The sequence below is a fragment of the Phyllobates terribilis genome, unplaced genomic scaffold, assembly GCF_046119375.1.
Source record: "Phyllobates terribilis strain yellow unplaced genomic scaffold, ASM4611937v1 Scaffold_2__4_contigs__length_985480577, whole genome shotgun sequence".
Taxonomy (NCBI): domain Eukaryota; kingdom Metazoa; phylum Chordata; class Amphibia; order Anura; family Dendrobatidae; genus Phyllobates; species Phyllobates terribilis.
In genome coordinates, this window is record NW_027362762.1 from 796,091,345 (window position 1) to 796,116,929 (window position 25,585).

The 25,585-nt window shown below is 45.0% G+C and overlaps 1 protein-coding gene across 2 annotated transcripts; it reads left to right on the forward strand.

Annotated features, from left to right (window-relative positions):
- The first annotated feature begins 5,248 nt into the window (after nt 1–5,248).
- PDHA1 (pyruvate dehydrogenase E1 subunit alpha 1) lies at nt 5,249–24,426 on the forward strand. Of its 2 annotated transcripts, XM_073667459.1 has the most exons (12): nt 5,249–5,468; nt 11,012–11,026; nt 11,922–11,990; nt 12,214–12,387; nt 12,730–12,856; nt 17,548–17,639; nt 20,473–20,565; nt 20,863–21,018; nt 22,490–22,561; nt 22,905–22,972; nt 23,450–23,558; nt 23,905–24,426. In XM_073667459.1, exons 1-12 carry the CDS (start codon nt 5,406–5,408, stop codon nt 24,067–24,069), a joined length of 1,203 nt encoding a protein of 400 aa, XP_073523560.1. In that variant the 5' UTR covers nt 5,249–5,405; the 3' UTR covers nt 24,070–24,426. The 2 variants fall into 2 exon arrangements, with proteins under 2 accessions (XP_073523560.1, XP_073523561.1); XM_073667460.1 differs by lacking the exon at nt 11,012–11,026.
- Nucleotides 24,427–25,585: the final 1,159 nt, after the last annotated feature.

Here is a 25,585-nt window from a genome sequence, read left to right on the forward strand (position 1 = left end):
TTAGTAGTTCTAATTCTCCTTGTTTGTTGCCCATGCTTTGTGCATTTGTATAAAAACATTTTAGTTTGTGATTGGTTTCTCTTCCTCCCATATTTTTATTATTTAAATTGTTTTGTCTTTGTTCTTCCTTTCCACTTCCAGTAGCAGAGATCTCAATAGTATTTGTCAGCTGTATGGCTTTTTCTGGCCTTTTGCTTCCCTTCCCACATTGTTCTAGTTATCATTCATATTCTCTGAAACAAGGCCGAGAAAGGAAAAATTTTGCCGGGGTATGTAAACTTTTGAGCACAACTGTATATAAGTGAGTGAAATAAATAATAATGAAGCAGTATGATGTAGGGGCAGATAACCTGATTCCAGCAATGTGCCACTTAGTTTACTGGGTGGAGCAGTTGTGATACAATCACTGCTTTCTCTGCTGCAGATCTCTGAATGCTGAGCCCTGTATAACCCCACCCACACCACTGATTGTCAGCTTCCTGGATACACTGTATAGTGATAGAAAGTGGCCAGTCAGTGGTGGGGGTACAGAGCAGTTGACCAGGAAGAGCGAGACACCTAGTCCTGTAGTGAAAATCTCTTTCTGATACAACACTGATTTTATTGAAACAGAAACACATGCCTAGTAAGTGACACATCATTGGAATCAGGGTATCTGCCCCTACATCAAGCTGCTGTCAGATATAGCAAAGACCTGCTGACAGATTCCCTTTAATCTAAATACCTGCTGTGCTGAAAATATGGCAGTATCACAATAAATCCCTGGATCAATATTTCATCCCCAGCAGTAAAGTAGTCATGAGTTGACCTGTACCATTATACTCAGGAAGGTCACCCAGACCCCGTTTGAATTCTTTTAGTGAATTCACCATGGCAAATTTCTCTGTTAGAGAGTTCCACAGTCTCACTGCTTTTATAGTAAAGCGTTTCCTTCTATACTGATGTGAAAAACACATCAAGGAACAATATTTCAGGACTGAACTCAATAGGATAGGGGATAATTTGCTGATCTCTGAGGCTCTGACCACTGAGATCAGCAGCGATACCAAGAGTGGAGCTCTGAAACCATGAGATCAAGGCCGTCCTGAATGGAGCAGAGGTGTACATGCTTCGGCTCCTCTCCATTCGTTGTCCATGGCACTGCAGGAAATAGCCGAGTGCTGCTATGAATAGCTTTTAACTTTTTTTCTTTTGGGGATAATCCTTTAAATTTAGGATTCTCAATAACTAAATAGCGCAGTTGAATGTAATAACTGTATTTTACATATATGTCTTGTGTTATACACAATGCAAATGGTCTATTGTTAAATACCAGCTTTGTGATACATGTGCTCCACCTAGTGGCTGAAAGAGTTATTACTATAGATAGATGGGACTAGACTGTAATAATAATACTTTTATTTATATAGTGCCAGCACTTTACAATTAAGTGGGGAATGTAAAATACTTAATAAATAGAGCTGATGCGAATAGATTTGCATAACCTGGTCCATAGGGCACGTAAGTAATCCGAGGCAGCTGGGCGGGAATCCAGAGAACTGTCTCCTTACTTGATGGCATAAAAGGCACTTCCTTTGATTAGCTTGGGCAGGACGGGGGGTGGCGACTGCAGCTTGTCAAATTCATGATACCACAAATCTTACTCCAGCAGGAATTGGAGAAGGATTTGTCGCGAGATGCACACAGAGTACGCCTTTTCATTAATCTGGAGCATCTAACTCCAGCACACCCCTTAATCAAGGCTGGTGTGAACAATACCAGTCTTGATGTATCTGTATCTATCACAGGCATCAGGGAATAATGCCCCGATACCTGGGCTAGATCCAAGGTATTATATGTAACAAACACTGCAGCTCTCCTCTAACAGCACTGTTATGTCATTACATTATGAATGTCATTACAGAACCGGTAGAGGAGAGCTGCAGTGTCAGAGCAATGATGATGATGATTGTGTGAGCAGTGTTTGTCAAATAACGCCCTAGATCTATCTCTAGCATTGTATTACACTGCTCTCTTAAAAAAACTCTAGTGGAGAAACTAGGGAGCAAATAGGGTGATACCCGTGACAAACAGATATAAAATGGGGTTTTGCACATCTTGTTTTGTTGCAATTGTAACAATGAAAGCACATGAATAGCTGCTGCAAACCGTGGGTCATGGACCAAAAGAACAGTGGAAGGAAATAGGTGGCTTTCCTGCGCTGCTGTCAATATCCCACAATATCCCACATTCATTGTGGTTGAATCCTGAAGAAGAGGTTGGAGTACCTCAAAATGCGCAGATCCACAACACAGAATAAATAATTGTTTTTTATCCTATTAATTCTTGGCAATGCTTAGTGTGATATCGACAGCAGCGCCAGAAAGTCGCCTACCTCCATCCACTATACTTAAAAAGAACCTCTTGGTTGAAGAGGGAATTAGCATATTAGATGCCCTAAAGTTTAGAAGCAGTATCTCTGCAGTGGGGAGGAAAAATAAAAAAGGAAAAGTACATTTGCTTCAACGCTTCAGCCCTCGTATCATAATGTAGCCGTTTTAATATGCCAATAGTGATGCAAGGTTCTCTTTAATCCTTAGGACAGTTCATCAATATCAGATCAGTTGGTGTCCAACACACAGCACCCCCAATTACTGGATGTAAGCGGCGAAGTGGAAAAGATCAGCTCTGTGCACATGACTGGGAGCTGATCTCAGGATCTGTGGCTGCACACTGAGCGTAGCCTCCTTACATTCGGTGGTGAGGCGGACAGCTGTTTGGTGGGATGTCTGACAGCTGATCGTGGGGTGTCTGACAGCTGTTTGTGGGGTGTCTGACAGCTGATCGGTAGGATGTCTGACAACTGATCGTGGGGTGTCTGACAGCTGATCGTGGGGTGTCTGACTGCTGATTGGTGTGGTGTCGGACAGCTGTTCGTGGGGTGTCTGACAGCTGATCATGGGGTGTCTGACAGCTGATAGTGGGGTGTCTGACAGCTGATCGATGGGGTGTCTGACAGCTGATCGTGGGGTGTCTGACAGCTGATAGTGGGGTGTCTGACAGCTGATCGGTGGGGTATCTGACAGCTGATCGGTGGGATGTCTGACAACTGATCGGTGGGATGTCTGACAGCTGATCGTGGGATGTCTGACAGCTGATCGGTGGGACGTCTGACAGCTGATCGGTGGGGTGTCTGACAGCTGATCGGTGGGGTGTCTGACAGCTGATCGGTGGGGTGTCTGACAGCTGATCGGTGGGGTGTGTGACAGCTGATCGTGGGGTGTATGACAGCTGATTGGTGGGGTGTGTGACAGCTGATCGTGGGATGTCTGACAGCTGATCGGTGGGGTGTCTGACAGCTGATCGACGGGGTGTGTGACAGCTGATCGTGGGATGTCTGACAGCTGATCGGTGGGGTGTCTGACAGCTGATCGATGGGGTGTGTGACAGCTGATCGTGGGATGTCTGACAGCTGATCGGTGGGGTGTCTGACAGCTAATCGGTGGGGTGTCTGACAGCTAATCGGTGGGGTGTCTGACAGCTGATCGGTGGGGTGTGGGACAGCTGATCGGTGGGGTGTCTGACAGCTGATCGGTGGGGTGTCTGACAGCTGATCGGTGGGGTGTGTGACAGCTGATCGTGGGGTGTATGACAGCTGATTGGTGGGGTGTGTGACAGCTGATCGTGGGATGTCTGACAGCTGATCGGTGGGGTGTCTGACAGCTGATCGATGGGGTGTGTGACAGCTGATCGTGGGATGTCTGACAGCTGATCGGTGGGGTGTCTGACAGCTGATCGATGGGGTGTGTGACAGCTGATCGTGGGATGTCTGACAGCTGATCGGTGGGGTGTCTGACAGCTAATCGGTGGGGTGTCTGACAGCTAATCGGTGGGGTGTCTGACAGCTGATCGTGGGGTGTCTGACAGCTGATCGTGGGGTGTCTGACAGCTGATCGTGAGGTGTCTGACAGCTGATCGGTGGGGTGTGTGACAGATGATCGGTGGGGTGTCTGACAGCTGATCGGTGGGGTGTCTGACAGCTGATCGGTGGGGTGTGTGACAGCTGATCGGTGGGGTGTCTGACAGCTGATCGGTGGGGTATCTGACAGCTGATCGGTGGGGTGTCTGACAGCTGATCGGTGGGGTGTCTGACAGCTGATCGGTGGGGTGTCTGACAGCTGATCGGTGGGGTGTGGGACAGCTGATCGGTGGGGTGTGGGACAGCTGATCGGTGGGGTGTGGGACAGCTGATCGGTGGGGTGTGGGACAGCTGATCGGTGGGGTGTGGGACAGCTGATTGGTGGGGGGCGGACAGCTGGTCGGTGGGATGTCTGACAGCTGATCGGTGGGGTGTGTGACAGCTGATCGTGGGATGTCTGACAGCTGATCGGTGGGGTGTCTGACAGCTGATCGGTGGGGTGTCTGACAGCTGATCGGTGAGGTGTCTGACAGCTGATCGTGGGATGTCTGACAGCTGATAGGTGGGGTGTCTGACAGCTGATCGTGGGATGTCTGACAGCTGATAGGTGGGGTGTCTGACAGCTGATCGGTGGGGTGTCTGACAGCTGATCGTGGGATGTCTGACAGCTGATAGGTGGGGTGTCTGACAGCTGATCGTGGGATGTCTGACAGCTGATAGGTGGGGTGTCTGACAGCTGATCGTGGGATGTCTGACAGCTGATAGGTGGGGTGTCTGACAGCTGATCGGTGGGGTGTCTGACAGCTGATCGGTGGGGTGTGTGACAGATGATCGGTGGGGTGTGTGACAGCTGATCGGTGGGGTGTGTGACAGATGATCGGTGGGGTGTGTGACAGCTGATCAATGGGGTGTGGGACAGCTGATTGGTGGGCGGCGGACAGCTGGACGGTGGGGTGTCGGTCATCGGACCTCACAGATCTAACACTGATGACATCGTAAGCAGAATTCCTCAGTATCTAGGTTGGGGACAAACCCTTTAGCACTCCCTGGCACTGGTAATGTGGGCACCACTTTGCATCTGCTTATGGGCACGCTACATCTGTTTGTGATCTCTGGGTCAGGTCTTAGCGCTCTTGTCTGTCTATAGGGGCCACAACACCTCTGCTTGTTAGGAAAGCATCAACATTTGAGGGGGGTCTTAGATTAAAGTTATCAATGTAGCCAATATGCGGGTGTCACACTCATGCTCTGCAGTTGCGCCTGCACTATCAGCGACCAAAAGTAGAAGCCGGTTCAGAAAGTGATGGAATTCCTCCCGTGACCTCAGTAAAGATGGCAGCCGCGGGCGTGCGTCAAGGACTTGAGTGCTGACGTCAGAGTCGCGCAGGCAGCGTAGCTGGGGTAGGCCGCTGGAAGGTTACAGGCGGCCGAGCAGACTTTGAGGTCGTCGGTGTCACCAGACTGGTATCTTGGAGAGTCACCCGGATCCTCCAGTGAGCGGCCGCCCATGCAAAACATGCTGTCCTTACTGTCCCGTGTGCTCCGGGGCTCGGCCCAGAAGCCCGTCACTGTGAGTAGTGGGAGGGAGAGGACGGGTCACCGGTGCTGCCCAATACCGGGAGATGGAGGGGCGTGAGGCGGCGGGAGCCTGGGGAATGGGCTCCATTGTCATGTACTGTCACTAACCACGATGGAGTACTGTGCCCTCTATACTCGACAGCGTATACCCCTCGTGTGCCCCCCCATATACCCGACAGCGTATACCCCTCGTGTGCCCCCCATATACCCGACAGCGTATACCCCTCGTGTGCCCCCCCCATATACCCGACATCGTATACCCCTCGTGTGCCCCCCCCATATACCCGACAGCGTATACCCCTCGTGTGCCCCCCCATATACCCGACAGCGTATACCCCTCGTGTGCCCCCCCATATACCCGACAGCGTATACCCCTCGTGTGCCCCCCCATATACCCGACAGCGTATACCCCTCGTGTGCCCCCCCATATACCCGACAGCGTATACCCCTCGTGTGCCCCCCCATATACCCGACAGCGTATACCCCTCGTGTGCCCCCCCATGTACCTGGCAGTGTATACCCCTTGTGTGCCCCCCCGTGTACCTGAAAGCGTATACACCTCGTGTCCCCTCCCCCCGTGTACCTGACAGTGTATACACCTTGTGTGCCCCCCCATGTACTTGGCAGTGTATACACCTCGTGTCCCCCCCCATGTACCTGGCAGTGTATACCCCTCGTGTCCCCTCCCCCCGTGTACCTGACAGCGTATACGCCTCGTGTCCCCTCCCCCCGTGTACCTGACAGCGTATACCCCTCGTGTGCCCCCCCTTGTACCTGACAGCGTATACCCCTCATGTGCCCCCCCCCTTGTACCTGACAGCGTATACCCCTCGTGTGCCCCCCCCATGTACCTGGCAGTGTATACACCTCGTTTCCCCTCCCCCCCGTGTACCTGACAGCGTATACACCTCGTGTGCCCCCCCCATGTACCTGACAGCGTATACCCCTCGTGTGCCCCCCCCCATGTACCTGACAGCGTATACCCCTCGTGTGCCCCCCCCCCGTGTACCTGACAGCGTATACCCCTCGTGTGCCCCCCCCCCCCGTGTACCTGACAGCGTATACCCCTCGTGTGCCCCCCCCGTGTACCTGACAGCGTATACCCCTCGTGTGCCCCCCCCCCATGTACCTGGCAGTGTATACCCCTCGTGTGCCCCCCCCATGTATCTGGCAGTGTATACCCCTCGTGTGCCCCCCCCCCCCCCCCATGTACCTGGCAGTGTATACCCCTCGTGTGCCCCCCCATGTACCTGGCAGTGTATACCCCTCGTGTGCCCCCCCCATGTACCTGGCAGTGTATACCCCTCGTGTGCCCCCCCCATGTACCTGGCAGTGTATACCCCTTGTGTGCCCCCCCATGTACTTGGCAGTGTATAACACCTTGTGTCCCCTCCCCCCGTGTACCTGACAGCGTATACGCCTCGTGTCCCCTCGCCCCGTGTACCTGACAGCGTATACCCCTCGTGTGCCCCCCCCTTGTACCTGACAGCGTATGCCCCTCGTGTGCCCCCCCTTGTACCTGACAGCGTATGCCCCTCGTGTGCCCCCCCCCATGTACCTGGCAGTGTATACACCTCGTTTCCCCTCCCCCCCCCGTGTACCTGACAGCGTATACACCTCGTGTGCCCCCCCCCATGTACCTGGCAGTGTATACCCCTCGTGTGCCCCCCCATGTACCTGACAGCGTATACCCCTCGTGTGCCCCCCCCGTGTACCTGACAGCGTATACCCCTCGTGTGCCCCCCCCGTGTACCTGACAGCGTATACCCCTCGTGTGCCCCCCCCCGTGTACCTGACAGCGTATACCCCTTGTGTGCCCCCCCCATGTACCTGGCAGTGTATACCCCTTGTGTGCCCCCCCATGTACCTGGCAGTGTATACCCCTCGTGTGCCCCCCCCATGTACCTGGCAGTGTATACCCCTCGTGTGCCCCCCCCATGTACCTGGCAGTGTATACCCCTCGTGTGCCCCCCCCATGTACCTGGCAGTGTATACCCCTCGTGTGCCCCCCCCATGTACCTGGCAGTGTATACCCCTCGTGTGCCCCCCCATGTACCTGGCAGTGTATAGCCCTTGTGTGCTCCCACGTGTACCTGACAGCGTATACCCCTTGTGTGCCCCCCCATGTACTTGGCAGTGTATAACACCTTGTGTCCCCTCCCCCCGTGTACCTGACTGCGTATACACCTTGTGTCCCCTCCCTCCGTGTACCTGACGGCGTATACACCTTGTGTCCCCTCCCCCCGTGTACCTGACGGCGTATACACCTTGTGTCCCCTCCCCCCGTGTACCTGACGGCGTAAGAAAATATAAAAAGCTGAGGAGAAAAAATAATGCAAAAATAGTGTCTTTTCCGGTTGATAATTATCAAAAATGGTATTAATATATGCTGACCTGTTCCAAGGTTGTATGGCTGCTGCCGATCCACCAAAAAGACATATAAAAAACAGAGGGTTTGTGCTTTATATCTGCGCTGCCAGCTGATGAAGAAATGTCAAAATCCCTTTTTTATATGCTTATGTAATTGGTGCCAGTCATTTATATACCATTATTTACATTGAAGCCCGGGCCACACCACTGTATTTTCTCTCATCCAAGAGAATGGGGCTGATTGTGCTAATTGCTATTCTGATCAGTCTCTGATCATTGTGTGATCCAATTTTCTCGGATGAGGAAAAGATGAAAGAAAAAAAAATTCTCCATTTTGCCAGTCTGTGAAAATCGGCTGCACTCTGATGTCATGCGAGTGCAGTCTGTTTTTTTTTTTCCCCACAGACTCATGGCCGAGTGCGATCCAAATATCGGATGCAAATCAAATGTCAACCATATTTTAGTTGAGAATCTTTACGAAAAAAACTGAGGTGCGGCCATTCTAAGTCCTAAAAGGGATATTCTCACACTAATAAATTGCTTTAGTTAGACACCATTAAAAAGCAAGTTGACAGTTGGCTTGCTTTTTTTATCTGCTGTCATTTTCCTGCATTGAGACCTTTTATCTTACATAGTGTACAGCTTGTTTCCATGGACCTCTAGTGCCCTTACATTCCAGAAGAGGAGTTAGCTCCTAAGATCCCAGCCATTTCTCTGCAACCCTATGATTTTTATTCAGCAGTTAGCTATTCACCTCCCCCCTCAGCGCCTGACACATGCTGCTGTTATAATTTTTGCAAAATCACCAGCCCTGACCATCTACGGTTTCAAGAGCAGGTCTAATCACAGCTCTTACTGTCCCAAGCTGTGTGCTTGTTCAAAAGCACTGTCCTCTATATATGTAAATAGACTGATAATGATGTAGACTCCAGTACAAACCACTGATGGCTAAATGTGTTACCCCAAAACGAGTGTTTAGGTTTATAGTTCTACTAATACTACAGCTATACGATTGACCAGAACTGTCACTCAAGGAGATCCCGTCCTGCCAGAGAGCAGGAAGTAAGGAGACTGCAGAGCTGTGAGCTGCTCAAGAGACAATTTGAGAATATAATTTAAAGGGAACCTGTCACGTCCTAGCTACTATCTACACTGCCCCCATTGTTTTGTTAGTGATGCAATGTGCAGTAGATTATTCCACAGATTTAATTCTTAAGGTAAAGATGCTCGGGCCAGCACCTATTATCTTCAGTGTGTTCGGGGGTTAAGTTTTCCTCGCTCCGTAAGCATGATTTGCGACTGTTTGACAGCTATAATACATGTGAGGAATTCCTGTTTTTCCAGCATTCCTCACATGTATTAAAGCTGTCAAACAGTCGCAAATCATGGTCCAGAGCAACAAAAAACGTAACCCCCAAACACGCTGAAGATAATAGGTGCTGGCCTGAGCATGCTCATAAATCTCGAGCAACGAGCATGATCGGTCATAACTAGTAAAAGAAGCCTTGTCTCCTCTGGAGATTGAACCTTTCTTTCCTCTGGCAGAGGAAGTTCTCTCTTGGACTTTTAGATGAAACTTCTTCTGACGATTGATATACTTGTTAATCATGTCTCCCCCTATTAAACTCTTCTCAAGAATAAATGTAATTTGTGGCTCTTCTTTGCACCTTTTCCAACTTCAGGGCATCCTTTTCATGAACTGGTGCCCAGAATTGAACTGCATATTCCAGATGAGGTCACACCAATACTTTGTAAAGTGGTAATATTACTTCCCTGTCCTGCAAGTTCATACCTCTTAATACATGATATCCTGCTGACCTTAGAATCGGCTTATTGACATTGCATGCTTTTACATACTCTGTGATCTACAAGTACACCTCAGATCCTTCTCCACAAGTGACTCTCCTAGTTTTACTCTCCCTAGAACATATGGTGCCCATATATTATTAGTACCCAGATGCATAACCTTTAGTGTTGAGCGAGTATGCTCGAGCCGAGCTCCGAGTAGTTACAGCTGCTCGGTGATATGGTTGAATCGCTCCCGTGTGCATGATTTGTAACTGTTTGACAGTTTTACTACATGTGAGGAATGTGTAAGAAATAGACATTCCTCACATGTAATAAAGCTGTCAAACAGTTGCAAATCATGCACACGGGAGCGATTCAACCATATCACCGAGCAGCTGTAAATACTCGGAGCTCGGCCCGAGCATACTCGCCGAAAGGGTTAATAGAACATACTCGCTCATCACTAATAACCTTACATTTATCCACATTAAACCAAGTCTGCCCATGTGGATGCCCAAACACTGTTTTTCCTAGTCAGCTTGTAACTTATGATCATCTTCCATGCACTACACTATGCTACATAAGTTGCGTTGCCTGCACAAAGAAGAAATACTATTAATCCCATCATCTTTTATTTAATAAATAAATTGACAAATAGTGGACACAGCACTAAACTTTGGGGTTCACTACTTATAAACAGACACCATTCAGATTAACAGTCATTCACCACAACTGTCTGGGTGCCCTCTTTGAGACAGTTTTCCATCCAACTACGAACCTTACTTTCTAAGCCTATAGACCTTAATTTAACTAGTAGACATATTATTTAGTTTTATTTTACTCACTTGTATAGCTCCATTAATTCCACAGCTCATTACAGACATTGTCATCACTGTCCCCATTGGAGCTCACAATCTCTAGATTCCATATCAGTATGTCTTTTTAGGGTGTGGGAGTAAATCAGAGAACCCGGAGGAAACCCACGCAAATAATAACAAACTCCTTGCAGATGTTTTCTTGGTGGGATTTGAACCCAGGGCCCCAGCGCTGCAAGGCTGCGGTGCTAACCACTGAGCCACCGTGCTGCCTTTATATGTGGGACAATGGAAAATTCCTTTGTAAAGTTTCAAACACCATATCTAGAGCTAGTCCTGTGTCCAGATGTCTTGTCACCTCTTCATAAAAACGCATCAGATTGGTGTGACAACTTCTGTCCTTTAGTTAAAATTGGGCTTGCGATCACTTGTTCTTTTCTGTCACATTCTCCTGAATGTAATACCTTACAAGCCCCTGATGTTTTTCCCTCAATGTTCTAGCCATGCTCTTTGGTAAGATTATCTCTTCTCTTTTATATCTTGTTCATGCGGCTGTTTAAAGGGAGCTGCTGGCGAGGTAAGGAACGACTCCAACCTTCAGTGATGCTTCTTATTGTGTGTGTTGCCGGATGTCTTTCATTGCACCACGCTGACACTTTTCCATATCCATTGGCAAATAGTATATCCTACTATTCAATTCACTAAAGGGGTTGTCCCTACTTAAATATTGCTGACCTATCCCTGGGATATTTCATCAGTATCATATCAGTGGGGTCAGGCACCTCCACCAATCCGTTGGATGTAAGTGTATGGAGCAGGAAAGTGGCGTACACTGTGCAGTGGTCACTGCTGGGTACTGCAGATCAGCTTGTATTTATGTGAAAGTAATGGATGTCCGCTCTGACTGAAAGACCACAGTCCATTAGCTGCCATGTGACAAAAATGTCACATGGGCACTCAGCGACACAGTACTGACATCGCAGGAACAGCCCTAGTCCGGGAGGTGAGTATGTGTTTTGGGTTTTATTTTTCAATTTTACTGTGAACAACATTTAAGCAGAGGTTACCCAGTAGTGGACAACCCCTTAACAGTAACAGGACTATGTTCTGAACGCAATACCCCGCCTGACCTGTGGGGGGGTCCTGACCGGGGTTAAATCTCTTGTATGCTAGGCCTGTGAGGCTGTTGGCTCTGGTCAGGAGACCTAGCAGTCAGGCCGGGTATTGTGTAACCAGCCATCTTACATGATATATGCACTGTGGCCTAAATTGATGTATTATGTGTTGTTCGATGGACGCAGTGCCTGTACGATGGCGGCGTCTTCTGTCACCACATGCTCCAGGTGTCCCGACTCACTTTTGCCTCACTGTGTGGACATCAGACTTGTATACATGACCACACATAAAATAATAAATCAGGAAGATATATTAGCGTCAGTTTTTATTTATTTTATTATTTTTCTGTCTTTAAGGCCGCCCGTGTTATCGTGGCGTCACGCAGCTATGCAGACTTTGCATCTGAAGCAACATTTGATGTCAAGGTGAGACTTCCCAATAGAAAGATTTAGCGAAAATCCAATGTAGTGTTTTGTTTTTTCTGTCACGTAATGATCCTTGCATTGCATATATCCCACCCCCATAGGATGCAGTATCCCCCCTTAGTTAGCTGTGTAGTGAGTTTTACATACGTGTAATTGCAAGTCCCCTATTAGAAGCTTACAGGGTATGTGCATAATACCTTTACATGTTCCATAATAATCCTAGAAATGTGACGTACACAAATTGGAGGAGGCCCCACCGACCACAGCCGTGCTGACTCGCGAGGAGGGGCTGCAGTACTACAGGACCATGCAGATCATCCGGCGCATGGAACTGAAGTCAGATCAGCTCTACAAGCAGAAGATAATTCGTGGCTTCTGCCATCTTTATGATGGGCAGGTAAAAACTGTCGCAAAGTCTGTGTATCCGTGATAATAGATGTGCAAGCGTTAGCCCCTTCATGATCTCATTTTTGTCATTTATGTCCTATTTGTATTTTAATCCTTGATATGGATCAATATTTTTTTTCATTTTTATACACTTTTTTTTTTTTCTGGTGCTGGATTTTCTCTTTTTTCTTGTCAGTATATTGCAGCTTTGGCTCCTGAGCCAGCTCTATACATCGGATCCCAATGTGTGACATACGTCTGACACATCGGGAAGGAGTTAATAAAACATTTTTGTGATAAAAACTTGATTGAAATTAAAATAATTTTGTACATTCCTCTCATCATTTTACAGGAAGCCTGTTGTGTTGGTCTAGAATCTGGTATAAACCCCACAGATCACTTAATTACAGCCTACCGAGCACATGGCTACACCTATACCCGCGGAGTCTCCGTAAAGGAAATCCTGGCGGAGCTTACAGGTTTGTGTGTCTTACCAGCCTTGTAGTATGTGACCACTCATCTTATAAGAGTCCCAGCAAGTGAGACATTTTGATGCAGTTTTTTTTTTTTAACTGAAATTGGGATTGACTCACAAAAAAGCAAAATTTGGAAACTTTCTTCCATAATTCTCTACCATATATAATCTACTTCTGACATTGGCTTGAGAAAACACACTAAGGTTAAGTTCCCACAATGAGTTTTTGGTGAGCTTTTGATGCCACAACATATCTATTTCTCTTGCTAGTACTTATGTGCGGATTTTCCCCGTAGAATTGCAGTAGCTGTGGAAAACCTGCAGGACTGCGTTTTTATAGCATTTTTGCTGCGGGCAATGCATTAAAAACGTATATAATCTGAACTGACTTTATCAGTAAAGATTTTTGAAAGCCAAATACGAAGAGTTATCAAAACAGAGCAGATTTATTTAAAGCATGACCCACCAAAAAGAGACAAAAACCACAGTGTCAAAACGCAATGTAAAAAAATGCAAGCAATCTAATACGCCCCTCATACACATCAGTCTAAGGGCATGTGCACACACAAGTTTTTTTTATTTTTTTTATTTTAGGTGGTTTTGCAGTAGAAACTGAGTTTTCCAATTCCTCTTCCAAAGCTTGGAGGTGCTGCTCAGTTCTGCTTTGAAATCTTTGGAAAAGACCCCATGTGCGCATACTTCTCCTGTCTTCCTAAATATATTTATCCCCTGTCCTAAGGATAGGTGATAACATGTATGACTGCTCAGGCTTAAGGCTGTTCATACCCCTGCCAAGCTGGAGAACAGGGATCCCAAAGTCACTGGTGCGAATGGAGCCATGATGCACATGCATTGACCACACAGGTGGTGATAAATTTTTTCATTGGAGGACCCCTTTAAGCTTTATTCACTAATACCAAGAAATGATAAATGTGATTATTGTGCAGAGAACTTTTGAAAGAAAAGATATTATGTCTTACAGGTCTACAGATATATTTTAGTCAGATCTGGACTCAGTTTATTTAATTTTATTTTATTTTACTCACTTACCGTATATAGCGCCATTAATTCCATAGCGCTTTACAGACATTATTGGCACTGTCCCCATTGGGGCTCATAATATAAGTTCCCTATCAGTGTTTCTTTGCAGTGTTGGAGGAAACCGGAGAACCCGGAGGAAACCCACGCAAACACGGGGAGAACATACAAACTCCTTGTAGATGTTTTCCTTGGTGGGATTTGAACCCAAGATCTCAGCGCTGCAAAGTGCTGAGCTTGTTCTATAAAGATTTTGTTTGTGCAATAAAATTCACTACAAAGTGCCTTAAAAAAAATTAGACACCTTCTAAAAATTGTAACTTTGCTCCTAGTGAGTAAGGACAAAAAAGCCTGGTCCTTAATTGGTTTAATAGTCAGAGATTTATATAAGCACTCAATGATCATGCAATCCACAATAACCTGGATAATGCGTCACTAATCAATGAGATCCTTCTTTGCCTGTGAAGTCACACATTGACTGGCAGCACTTTTATTACCCCGACTCTGGGATGACAACCTTAACGCTTAACTTCTTCCCTTGTGTTTTGCTGGAAGTTGTAGTTTTGAATGACTTCATGCATTTTACAACATAATGTACTGAACAAAAATCCAAGTGCAGTGAAATAGTGAAAAAAACAAAAAAAACAAAGACTATTCCACTATTGTTTTTTCGGTTTTGTTTGTAAGGCATTCATTGTACGGTAAAAAAAAGACCTTGCAGCATGATTCTTCTGGTCAGTACGATCATTGTGATGCCGAAATAAAAAAGCAAGAAAAACTCAGCTCGCCCAGTTTCTAGGCATTGTGAAGTGCGGATGCCAAGGGACCACTTGAAAAAATCCAGCTTCATAAAATTCCAAGTTTATTCCATTTCGGAGTATTATTGGTTGCTGTGTCTACCAATAACATGGATCATTTGTTTTAGGTGTCTTGAATTTTTGGAATAAACTTGGAATTTTATGAAGCTGGATTTTTTCTTTCTTCTTCATGCCAAAATAAAGGCTTTTTTTTTATCTTAAAAAAACAAAAACAAAACAAAAAAAAAAACCAAACACACACCGGTTAACCATAGATACCTAAGCTACTGCTGCGCTGTGTGTGGGGAAAGCAACAGAGCAAATCAGAAGAACTATGCAACATTTCTAATTGGAGATATTTGCTAATATTATTATTACACCTACTACATATTGGGATAGGAACTTGGCTGTACGGACTGTTACCTGACCACCAATAAAGTCCTTCCATAGTGATGATTATCTCCATTCTTGTCTAAAGTGACATAACCACAAGGTGCTTTTGCCGTGGCTTTAGCATAGGTAGAGACAACTGCTGCAGTCAATGTTTGATATAGCCAACGATGTGCGAAAATGGTGACACAATTGTTGTCTTGCAGCCTCTTCATAATTGCATTCACTATTGAGATGACTTATAAGCCTTATAACAACTGCACTAACACTTTTTTGCTTCTTAGAGATGTCCAGAACTAAACTGCACTGACTGTCATCAAATAAAAAAACAATGTGCCAGTTCATCAGCTTACACTTGTTTTCTGGCATAAAATAGTTTGAAATGGTACAAAATGTTGTGACTTTGGCGGTGGCCAGTTATGCCAGTTTTTTTGAAAAGTGCTTGGAACTGGGCCAGCAGGGGTGTAGCTGATTGCACCCGACAAATTTATTTTAAATTATGCCACAAAAGTGGCTATGTGCGCATGATCAGGATTTGAGGCAGAAATTTACTGAGCGTTTCTGCATCACCTTGGCAGGAAAAATGCTATGGAAAAAACACGCGGTTTTGGCGTGTTTTTTGAAGTTTTTTTTTTTAAGCGTTTTTGTACATCAATGAATGCTTTTTGGAGCTAAATAAAGTTATTTGGTGGGACATTGCTTTTTGGATTACTGTCAGAACTGACGTGAGTATATTGGTTAATTTAAATGATTAAAGAATGTGTCTGTTGTATTTCAAATAAAGTGTTTACTCTGTGTGTTTATTTAACTCTTCATTAGCATTTCTATTTATGTCATTAGCATTCCCATTCATGTCATTTCTGGAGCAGCTTTGAGCTGCTATTTTTAGCTTAGGAAGGTGCCATTAGACTGGCGTGTCTGCTACAGAAATTGACATGCTGTGGGTGAGTTTGGGTACGTGGCCACGGTCAGGAGCTGCTGCAGGTTTGACGATGCTTGTTTATACAGCGTCAAACCCACGGCGTCCAGATGTTACAGCATAGTGGATGGGATTTCTAAAATCCCATGTCCACTATGCGTGCATTAGAGGCTGCGAATCACCCGTGGACACTGACATGCGGCGCGTCTTTCAGGCCCGCAGCATGTCAAATTCTCTTGCAGAGTTGCTAGTCTCCGCAACAGAAATTTGACCACTTGAAAGTTTAGAATGCGGTAAATACTCATGGTTCAGTGAACACATGTGGATTTACCTGCGTTCAATAAAACGCAGCGTTTTGGACGCAGCAAAAAATATGCCTCCAGATCGTGGGCGCAGAGCCTAAAATAATAAAAAAAAATATCGTCATTTTTATAACCAGCAGAAGGAAAGCCGACCTCTGGGGGCTGATACTAGTAGCCGAGGAAGGAGCCATTAGCTAACAATGTTCCCTGGCTATTAATATCCGCCCACAGCTGTTTGTTTAGCCTTTACTGGCTAGATTACAGGGGGATCCCAGAATAAAATTGATGTAGGGTCCCCCTATAAAATCTAACCAGAAAAGGCTCCCCGCAGTGTACAGCCGGGAGCATCGGATCGCTGCTGGGGACCAGGAGGACACCAGGGGGCGCTGGACAGGTAAGTATAAAGGTGTTTTTTTTTTTTAATTTTTACTTTTTCTTTCTTTTTTTATTTTAACCGCGGGCTGGGCAGAGCAGACTACTGCTCCCCCCAGCCACGCCGCTCTCGCTGTTATCAGCGGGAGCGGCGGTCGGATGAGAGGCGTAGTCGTTTTGCTGCGGTTCAATTCAAGTCAGTGGGCGCGAATTTGTGACGGAAGTGCTCGACGAATGGTCGTGCTGCGTTTTTTTCCACAATGGTAATCCTGAGCAGAAATTTCCGCATCATGTGCCCAGCACATCAGGATTACCATTGGTATAGCTGGCCGACCTATTAACAAGCGTTTTTGCGGCAGGAAAACCACCGCGAAAACTCATCAAAAACGCTTCGTGTGCACATAGCCTAAATCACAAAACAAAATGCCCATAAGACCCTGGTGCACATTTTTTGCAGTGATGCACGGCAGCTAAGAGATGGTCTAAATTCATTAAACCGCGCTGACCTTGCTGCATCTTACCCCGGCCCACAATTCATCTAGACTGGTGTACAAAACGCTGGTCCTGATGAATGTGGGCCGTTGATTATTCACTTGGTCAATCCTCCCCACGCTCATGGTCCCTGATGGTCTTTATTCCCCCCAGCGATGACGTGCTGTACATCCACGTGGGCACTGGAGCACCGACCCCGGGGTGGCGGGGACGCAGCGGGTGAACAAACTTCTGTGTTTTATTTGAAAACATTTTGTGCAGTTAAGTTTAATTTTTAAAACTGTGATGACATTATACCCTAAAACACCTGCGGCATCTGTAGGGTAGTGCTGGATTATTTTACTATGTCGACTCATAGGAAAATGTTATGTTCTTTTTACAACAGGAAGAAGAGGCGGCTGTGCCAAAGGTAAAGGAGGATCTATGCACATGTATGCCAAGAACTTTTATGGTGGAAATGGCATAGTAGGAGCTCAGGTATGTGAGTGGCTGTCATTTTTAATAGCATCGATGAGATTAGTGAATATTCTGTTATAATGAAAACATTTCCATTAAGGGTGGTTATGTAGGATTTAAGGGGTCAGTCTGACGTTTAGAGGCCAGTCATTCCTATCCTCTCAGATACTTAATAGAGAGCATGAGTGCAAATCCAACAAAAATAATTTTGTAATATTTTAAGTTTTTTGGCTTTTTTTTTACCTGGACTATGTCGCAGAGAATTGCCTGGTCCTGTGTTGGTATGGAGGACTTGTAGTGATGAGAAAAATTGTCCTTGCTCTTATTTATCAGCAGAGCTGAGGTCTTGCAACCATATCAGTATAGATCAGAAGTGAGTGTACTTCCTACACATCTTTCCAAGGTGATAAAGGGATCATTTCTACAGCACCATGGTTTTACAGAGCTGTGAAACAAACCCTTCATGTGTGACAACTGGGGGCTTAAATGGGCTTCTCGAAAACACCTCTTTCCTAGTTGTAGTTTGATTAAAAAAAATAAACAAACTGTGCTTCGCACACCCTCCCCAGATCCGGCAGTAAGTCGCAACCTTTGGTGTCTGGTATTGTCTGCAGCACTCATGTGACATTGACACCACTGCGGCTATTAGCTGAGCTCAGTGGCTCTGGCCGCATTGATGGCATGAACTGCTCGGAGCCGCTGAGCTCAGTTATTGGCTGCAACACTGTCAACGTGGCGTAATGGTTCAGACAATAGCATACACATTGAGCAACAGTGAAGGCTTGCTCTGGACCCAGAGAGGGTAAGTAAAGCACATCTTGTTTGCTTGTATGTTTTAGTGAACTGTAGTTGGGGGAAGAGGATTTTAGGATGCTGGAAAACCCCTTTAAGCATGGTCATCAGTGCTAGAACATCCGGGGCCAGTTGACTACAAAATTGGGCCCCTGAGTAGTGTAAAACATTGGTCAACTGAATCCAGAATGGAGTTGTCCTGTGAACTACATTCAGCACCAATTCACAGGATGACTGTAATTGCTGGGGCTCCGGCTGTGGAGAGCCTTACTGATCCAGAGAATGGTGGGCCTAAAATTCCCTTTGTGAGTGAAGAAGCATTGCTTGAACAAGTGCAGACACTTTTCCATTAGCTGTCTAACTTCTATGTACAACTAGAGGAGTTCTCCGGCGCCTCATGTTGTGGCGCTGATGATGTTAGGCTGACTGATGCCTGCCAGTATGTCTGCATTATTGACTGGTATAACATGAATATGACAGATGCACAATGAAGAAGTGAGTGGTGCCGGAGAGCCCCCTTAAAGAAGCACTCCTCCCAGCAAATTTTTTTATCCTCTTGCTATATTGCAGTCATCATATTCTAGATCACTGTGTACTTACAACTGCTCATTTTTCCCTTCTAACCAGGTAATAATTCTCTTTTCCGTTTGGTCTATGACTTCACATAATTAAAAACGGGCTAGCTGAATCCTTCCAAGCTCTATGTAGGAACAGGAAGTCTCTCTTCCCTGCATGAGTCATAAGTCACTGCAAAATTCCCTAGCGAAGGGGAGGAGCAGAGCTGCTGGGTCAAGAGTTGAGGAGGGGAATGATTTCTGCAGGGACAAGTGACTTCCTGTTCTATCTAGAGCAGAGAAAAAAAGAATTAGCTGGGTAGAAAGGCAAAATCAGCAATAGTAAGTGCACAGTTCAATATAATATAATGATTGCAATATATTAAGAGGATAAAATCTTTGATGGGAGGAGGAGGAGGAGTGCTTCTTTAATGGCCAAATGATAGGCGCACATACTCCGTAAGATGACATTCATACAGTGGACTTTGATTGTTGGGTACCAAGTAGTTTGATGCCTGGCAAGGCTACCTCTATTATGTGGGTACGTGATATGTTGATTTTGGCTGAATGCATAATGACAGTCATGAGTTGGTTCCAGGAAAGTGACAGTGAGTTACCCTGCTTTTCACAATCACCTAAACCCTATAGAGCATCTCTGCTACAGTGTAAACTACCATGAGGAGCTATCCCTGCAGGGTTGGTTTCAACGCTTAGTAGAAATTATGCCACAATAAATTAGTGCGGTTCTGAAGGCTAAAATGGGTCCAAAAGGCTACTCTATGGTTGTATCGAGTAAAGTAGTCATTCAGTGTATGTACATAAATATTCCTCATCGTTTTAAAGGGAATCTGTCAACAAGTTTTGCTACATCATACGAGAGCAGCTTAGTGTAGGCAAAGAGACAATGAATACAATGGTGTATCACTTACTTTACTGGATGCAGCAGAGCTCAGAAAGCTAACCCCGCCCATGATAATGTCCCAGTGATAAAACCTTCATTGTAAATAAACATCACACAGCTTGATAAGTGACACATTGTTGAATTCAGTGTTTAACCCCTGCCTCATGCTGTCCTCAGATTAAATATCAAAAACCTGCTGACGGATTCCCTTTAAATATCCTCACTCGCTGTCAGTGAATTTGAATAGTTCAGTCACAGACTTAAACCTGTTATTTCTTGCTCGGATATTAGATATTTTTTATCTTTTTTTCTCGGATGGAAGTTTGGGGAAACACAAAGGCTTTGTAAAAATATTTAAAAGTATGGCGGAGGTTCTTACCATCTCTATGGAGGACCATACTCTCTAATATTTGTGTTATATGCAGCTATATGTAGTAATGTAGTGGCCAGTAATTAGAAATACACCACTTTATTAATTGATTACATCATTGGTTGGTGCTTTATACACACAGGGTCTTTGTGCGTTTGCTAAATTCGTATTATCAGAACCTTTAGATTATTCTCTTGGTGTTTCTTTCGGGAATAAATTTGGATGATTACTTTCCAGGTGCCCCTCGGAGCCGGCATTGCTCTGGCCTGTAAGTATTTCGGAAAGGATGAGATCTGTGTGTCCCTTTATGGCGACGGTGCCGCTAATCAGGTAAGGATGTTAGAGAAAGGTTTACACATCTTCCCAAGGATGTGTCTTTTTTATTTAATATTAAGCCTGCTCAATGTCTATAACAATATGAAAACCTGCAGAACTTTAATCTTATTCCATCAATATTCCGGCGCAGTATAAAAAACATCTTTTCCTATGTGACAATGCTAACGCTTCGTTCAATGATTGATCATATTTTGTAATGAAATAAACACTTTAATTTGTTGTAAAATTATTTCAGTAATTCAGTAATTTTTCCACTGTTCGGCCTTAATGTTTCATGCATTCTCTTTACAGGGTCAGATTTTTGAGACCTACAACATGGCGGCCTTATGGAAATTGCCTTGTATCTTCATTTGTGAAAACAACAGATATGGTATGGGCACCTCTGTGGAGAGGGCGGCAGCAAGTACCGATTACTACAAACGTGGGGACTACATCCCAGGCCTCAGGGTGAGTAATCTGATGAGTCCATAACACTGTAATGATGAAAACCCCTTCATACAAATTGAGAATCTCTTGGGCTACTGCTAGCCATTATACAGAGCTTAGCAGTGACTGGTGTAGACATTATGTTAAGGGAAACCATAAGCCGCAGGACCCAAATCATCATTGCCTTTGCACCTGTTTGTTCCTTGTCTAGTTTTGTCTTTTTTTTTTTCTTGTTTGCACCCGATTTATTATTCAATTTGCACCTTTTTTTGAAGTCTGTTTTTCGTGTGCTCACATCGCCTGATTATTTTTTTTTCTTTCCACTTCGTTTGTGGCTTTAAACAATTTTTCATATGTTTTTGCCTGATTCATCAATCGTGACTCTTAAAAGTCACAAAATTTGGCTCACCTCCACCTTCTCTTTGGTGTATTACTGAGTTTGCCAGTATTTTGGTGCAATTTTTGCACCTTTTTGCTAAATGTGTGACTTTTGGTGCTAGACAGTTGACTTTATGAAGTTTAAGAATCGAGTGTCATTTTGAAGAAATTGTCACCAAAAACTGCAACTAGTACCACAAGGAAGAAAAAAAGTAAAGTGACTTAAAAAAAAAAAAAAAAAAGTTGCAAATGATGAATCTGGGCCAATGTGTCTACAGTAAAGGATAGATCTTCCGAATCAATACTATTTAAGAAATATGCATCCTGCTTTTTCAAAGTCTTAAGTCCCTCAAACACTTTAGATAGCTCTGAGCCGAACGATGGTCCGGCCAATTGTCCAGACGTCTCTATGTCTCCCAACTCCTCCGTACATGGCAGCGATACAGTGTTCTCTATGAGAGAGCCGCTGTCGGACGTCTCTGATGGTGACTTATTTCTTAGATCACAAACGGATTGGCGGTGTGAATTTTGAGATACCAGTCATGATCTCTCCCAACATCATCTATCGGAGGACATTGGGGAGACCTCCATACACATTACTGTCATCCAAACCTGTTGTGAATGGGCTCCTTTAGCAAAGGGTATTTTTTTCCCTTATGGAAAGCAGCAGTTAGAAGCCCGTTGGGTGTTTCAGACGTAGAAGAATCCGGTGTACTTTTGAGCTTGTGAAGCAAATTTGTCTCCCATCTAGTTAATTGACATAAGACAAGTCAGACGGCTCCAGGATGTAGCATGTGCCTGGTGCTCAGCGTTTGTAAGGTGTACACCAGCGCAGCCTCGAAAGACCTGCTGACAATACAGTCACGTGCTGGTGTACGTCATCCTGCTGACTTGTGTCATAGCAGAATTAACCAGAACAAGCACTAAAGACTGAGGCTTAGCTGATTTCCACATAGGGGACATATTTTTAACCGTGTGACTCATCTATGATTCCCTTAGTCCTCAATCGTAGTGGTTTGGGTGCCAGGAACCTCAACCGTTCTCTTTTAAGGTCATGTCTATAGTGATTTTTTTTTTCCCGTATACCTTATTGTTTCTAAATTGTTTGTCCTAGGTTGATGGCATGGATGTTCTTTGTGTCAGAGAAGCCACCAAGTTTGCTGCTAATCACTGCAGATCTGGGAAGGTAGGACCTATTTTATAGTCTGTGTGATGTTATGCTAGATTGTCAAATATAACTTTCAGAAAGATTTTGATTTGTCAGAGCTATACAAGATTGGTGGGGACTGGGTGCAAAACCCCCCACTGATGGTTAAAATGAAGCGGTCAGTTGAGCACTACTTCTCTCTGAGACTGAAGACGAACCTCCTGGTTCTTATTGAGCCATCTTCAGTATTAGAGGAAAGCAGTGCTTCTGCCTCTTTTGTTTTGGGATGATCAAAACTTCTGAGATATTTCAACTTTTCTGAACGTTCAGTTACACGTTAAACCCTATGTCTCACGTTGCCTGTATGCTCATTATGTTTCAGGGACCTATTTTGATGGAGCTTCAGACGTACCGTTACCATGGACATAGTATGAGTGACCCTGGAGTTAGGCAAGTACATTACCCACAGACTTACTGTTTTTATTCTATTCTTTCCTTTTCTGCACCATTTTGTACTATTTTAGTGTATGGAGGAGGCATATCCTTTTAATAAATTATTGTGAGACAATGCCTTTCTTATTCTTTACAGGGTCCCAGATGACGCGTGTCACCTCTTTGAAATAGGAAGTAGGAAGTTTTAGTGGACATCAATTTATAGATCTTAGAAAGTTCAATTTAAGCTTTATATAATCATTTTCTCCATGTACAATAAATAAAGGAGCCATTAATGTTGAATGAATGCCAGGGACATGACTATTAGGTATCCATATCTGATGGCAATAATCATGGTTTCTATATATCCAGACTGGATGGCACAATAGTAATACACTGCTAATCCCTGCTTCACGGGGAATAATCTAAAATGGCACTTAGCAATATGCTAGAAATCATCTGACATTCATTACAATGTACTTCTGTAATCTCCAGTTACCGAACCAGAGAAGAAATTCAGGAGGTGAGGAGTAAAAGTGACCCAATCACCCTGCTGAAGGATAGGATGCTCAACAACAACCTGTCCAATGTGGAGGAACTGAAGGTATAGATAACCTGTCCTTGTGTAGCGGGGGTGTAGCCGACATCTAGGTGGCCAGTAAGGGTGCAGCCGACACGTGGTCTGGAAGTGAGGGTGCAGCAAACGTGTGGTTGGGGTGCAGCCGACAATGTGGTCCGGTAGTGAGGGTGCAGAAAACGTGTGGTTGGGGTGCAGCCGACAACGTGGTCCGGTAGTGAGGGTGCAGAATACGTGTGGTTGGGGTGCAGCCGACAACGTGGTCCGGTAGTGAAGGTGCAGAAAACGTGTGGTTGGGGTGCAGCCGACAACGTGGTCCGGTAGTTAGGGTGCAGCGACAACTCTCCCCTAACTCCACCATTGTCTGTTGTAGGAAATCGATGTTGAAGTTCGAAAAGAAATTGAGGAAGCCGCCCAGTTTGCCACCACTGACCCAGAGCCCCCTCTGGAGGAACTAGGATATCACATTTATCACAATGAACCTACTTTTGAAGTACGAGGTGCAAACCCCTGGATCAAGTACAAATCTGTCAGCTAAACCTTCCATTTAGACACACTTGCAAGCCATGTCTTTAGCCTGTTACTCCTGACATGGGAACAGTTTATCATTTCATTTAACCCTTTCCACCTCTATTGGGGATGAACATAAGATACCTATGGCCGAATATTTTAATTTATATAACTGGGACTGTTGTGTTTAAACTATTAAATTAAGTCTGCCAGTTGCCTTACAGTCTACATAAAGCCCTTAGTGGTTAGAACGCCGTCATGGTATGTTCCCATTCTTTCCTGTCTTATTTATAGAAGACCCCTGTTGTAAGTTTATCCAGAAGCGAATCATGTGTCTTGCCCTACATGCATTTTTTGCTATCATTAAAATTGGCCTTCATATAAATGTTGTGTTCCTTTTGTTTCAGTGCATCAGTACAGTGAATGTATAAATAGGTTACAGCCATCAGAGCAGCTCGGCTTAGTGGTAAAGGTGACACAGAATGTACTATCCACTGATATCTGCTAATCGCTATTCAGGACTATCAGGGCAATTGTAGATAAGAATGTCATCAAACGTTAAAAAAATTAAAAAAAAATATCTGTTGCATAAGAATGCAGTTTTACAGCATATATCTCACTTTTACAAACCCCATTAAGGTATGAAAATAATTTTTGTTTTGGCTCCGTGTGAACAAATATTAAGTAAGGCTGTGCCTAAAGGCAAATTATGATGCCTGTCCACGTGCTGCGCTTTCTCAGGCTCCACGTATACTAGCTGCTATGCAGGTAAGAACAGCTCAGAAGAGGGGGAAAAAAAAGTATGCGAGTTGGAGACGCATGGTAAAATATATGCCTAGCTGATAACCGGTTAAACTTGGGCTGTGTGACCACGATGCATTTTTGGTGCGTATTTGCAGCGCGTAAACGCTCCAGAAACGCATTGCATACCTTATCCCATGACTTCCTATGACATTCTGCAAGTTCTGTGCACATTGTCAGGATTTTTTCTGCGCAGATTTTACTCGCAGAAAAAATACGGACATGACCAATTCTTGTGCGTTTCTGCATGCGTATTTGCCTATACAATGCACTGGAAAAACGTATGGCAAATACGCATGCAAAAACGCATGCGTTTTTCTGCCAAGGAGATGCAGAAATGCTCAGGAAAATTTCTGCTTCATTTCTGCATCGTGGGCACTAAGCTTTACAGACTCGTTAGTGAGAGAGCCAATGAAAGGAAATTTTATTTAGGCTATGTGCCCACGATGCAGAAATGCTCCGGATTTTTTCCTGAGCGTTTCTGCATCTCCCTGGCAGAAAAAAACGCATGCGGATTGTACATGCGGATTGTACATTCGTTTTTCCTGCCAGGGACAAGCGGATGTGAAGCGTTCTTCACATGCATTTCCGCATGCGGGTTGACAAGCGCTTTCCAAGCGATTTTAGCATCACTTGGAAAGTGCTTGACAACTTGGTCACACTATATAAATCCATGCAACCGGCATGGATTTATATAGTGTGACCGTAAAGAATGTTTAAAAATAAAAAAATAAATCTATACT

What these genes read in the sequence shown, in the direction of transcription:
- PDHA1 (XM_073667459.1), top strand. Translation starts at nt 5,406, where the DNA reads ATGCAAAACATGCTGTCCTTACTGTCCCGTGTGCTCCGGGGCTCGGCC. An exon ending in ATCACTGCAGATCTGGGAAG is followed by an intron (nt 22,562 to 22,904) that starts GTAGGACCTATT and finishes ATTATGTTTCAG; the next exon opens with GGACCTATTTTGATGGAGCT. An exon ending in CCAATGTGGAGGAACTGAAG is followed by an intron (nt 23,559 to 23,904) that starts GTATAGATAACC and finishes TGTCTGTTGTAG; the next exon opens with GAAATCGATGTTGAAGTTCG.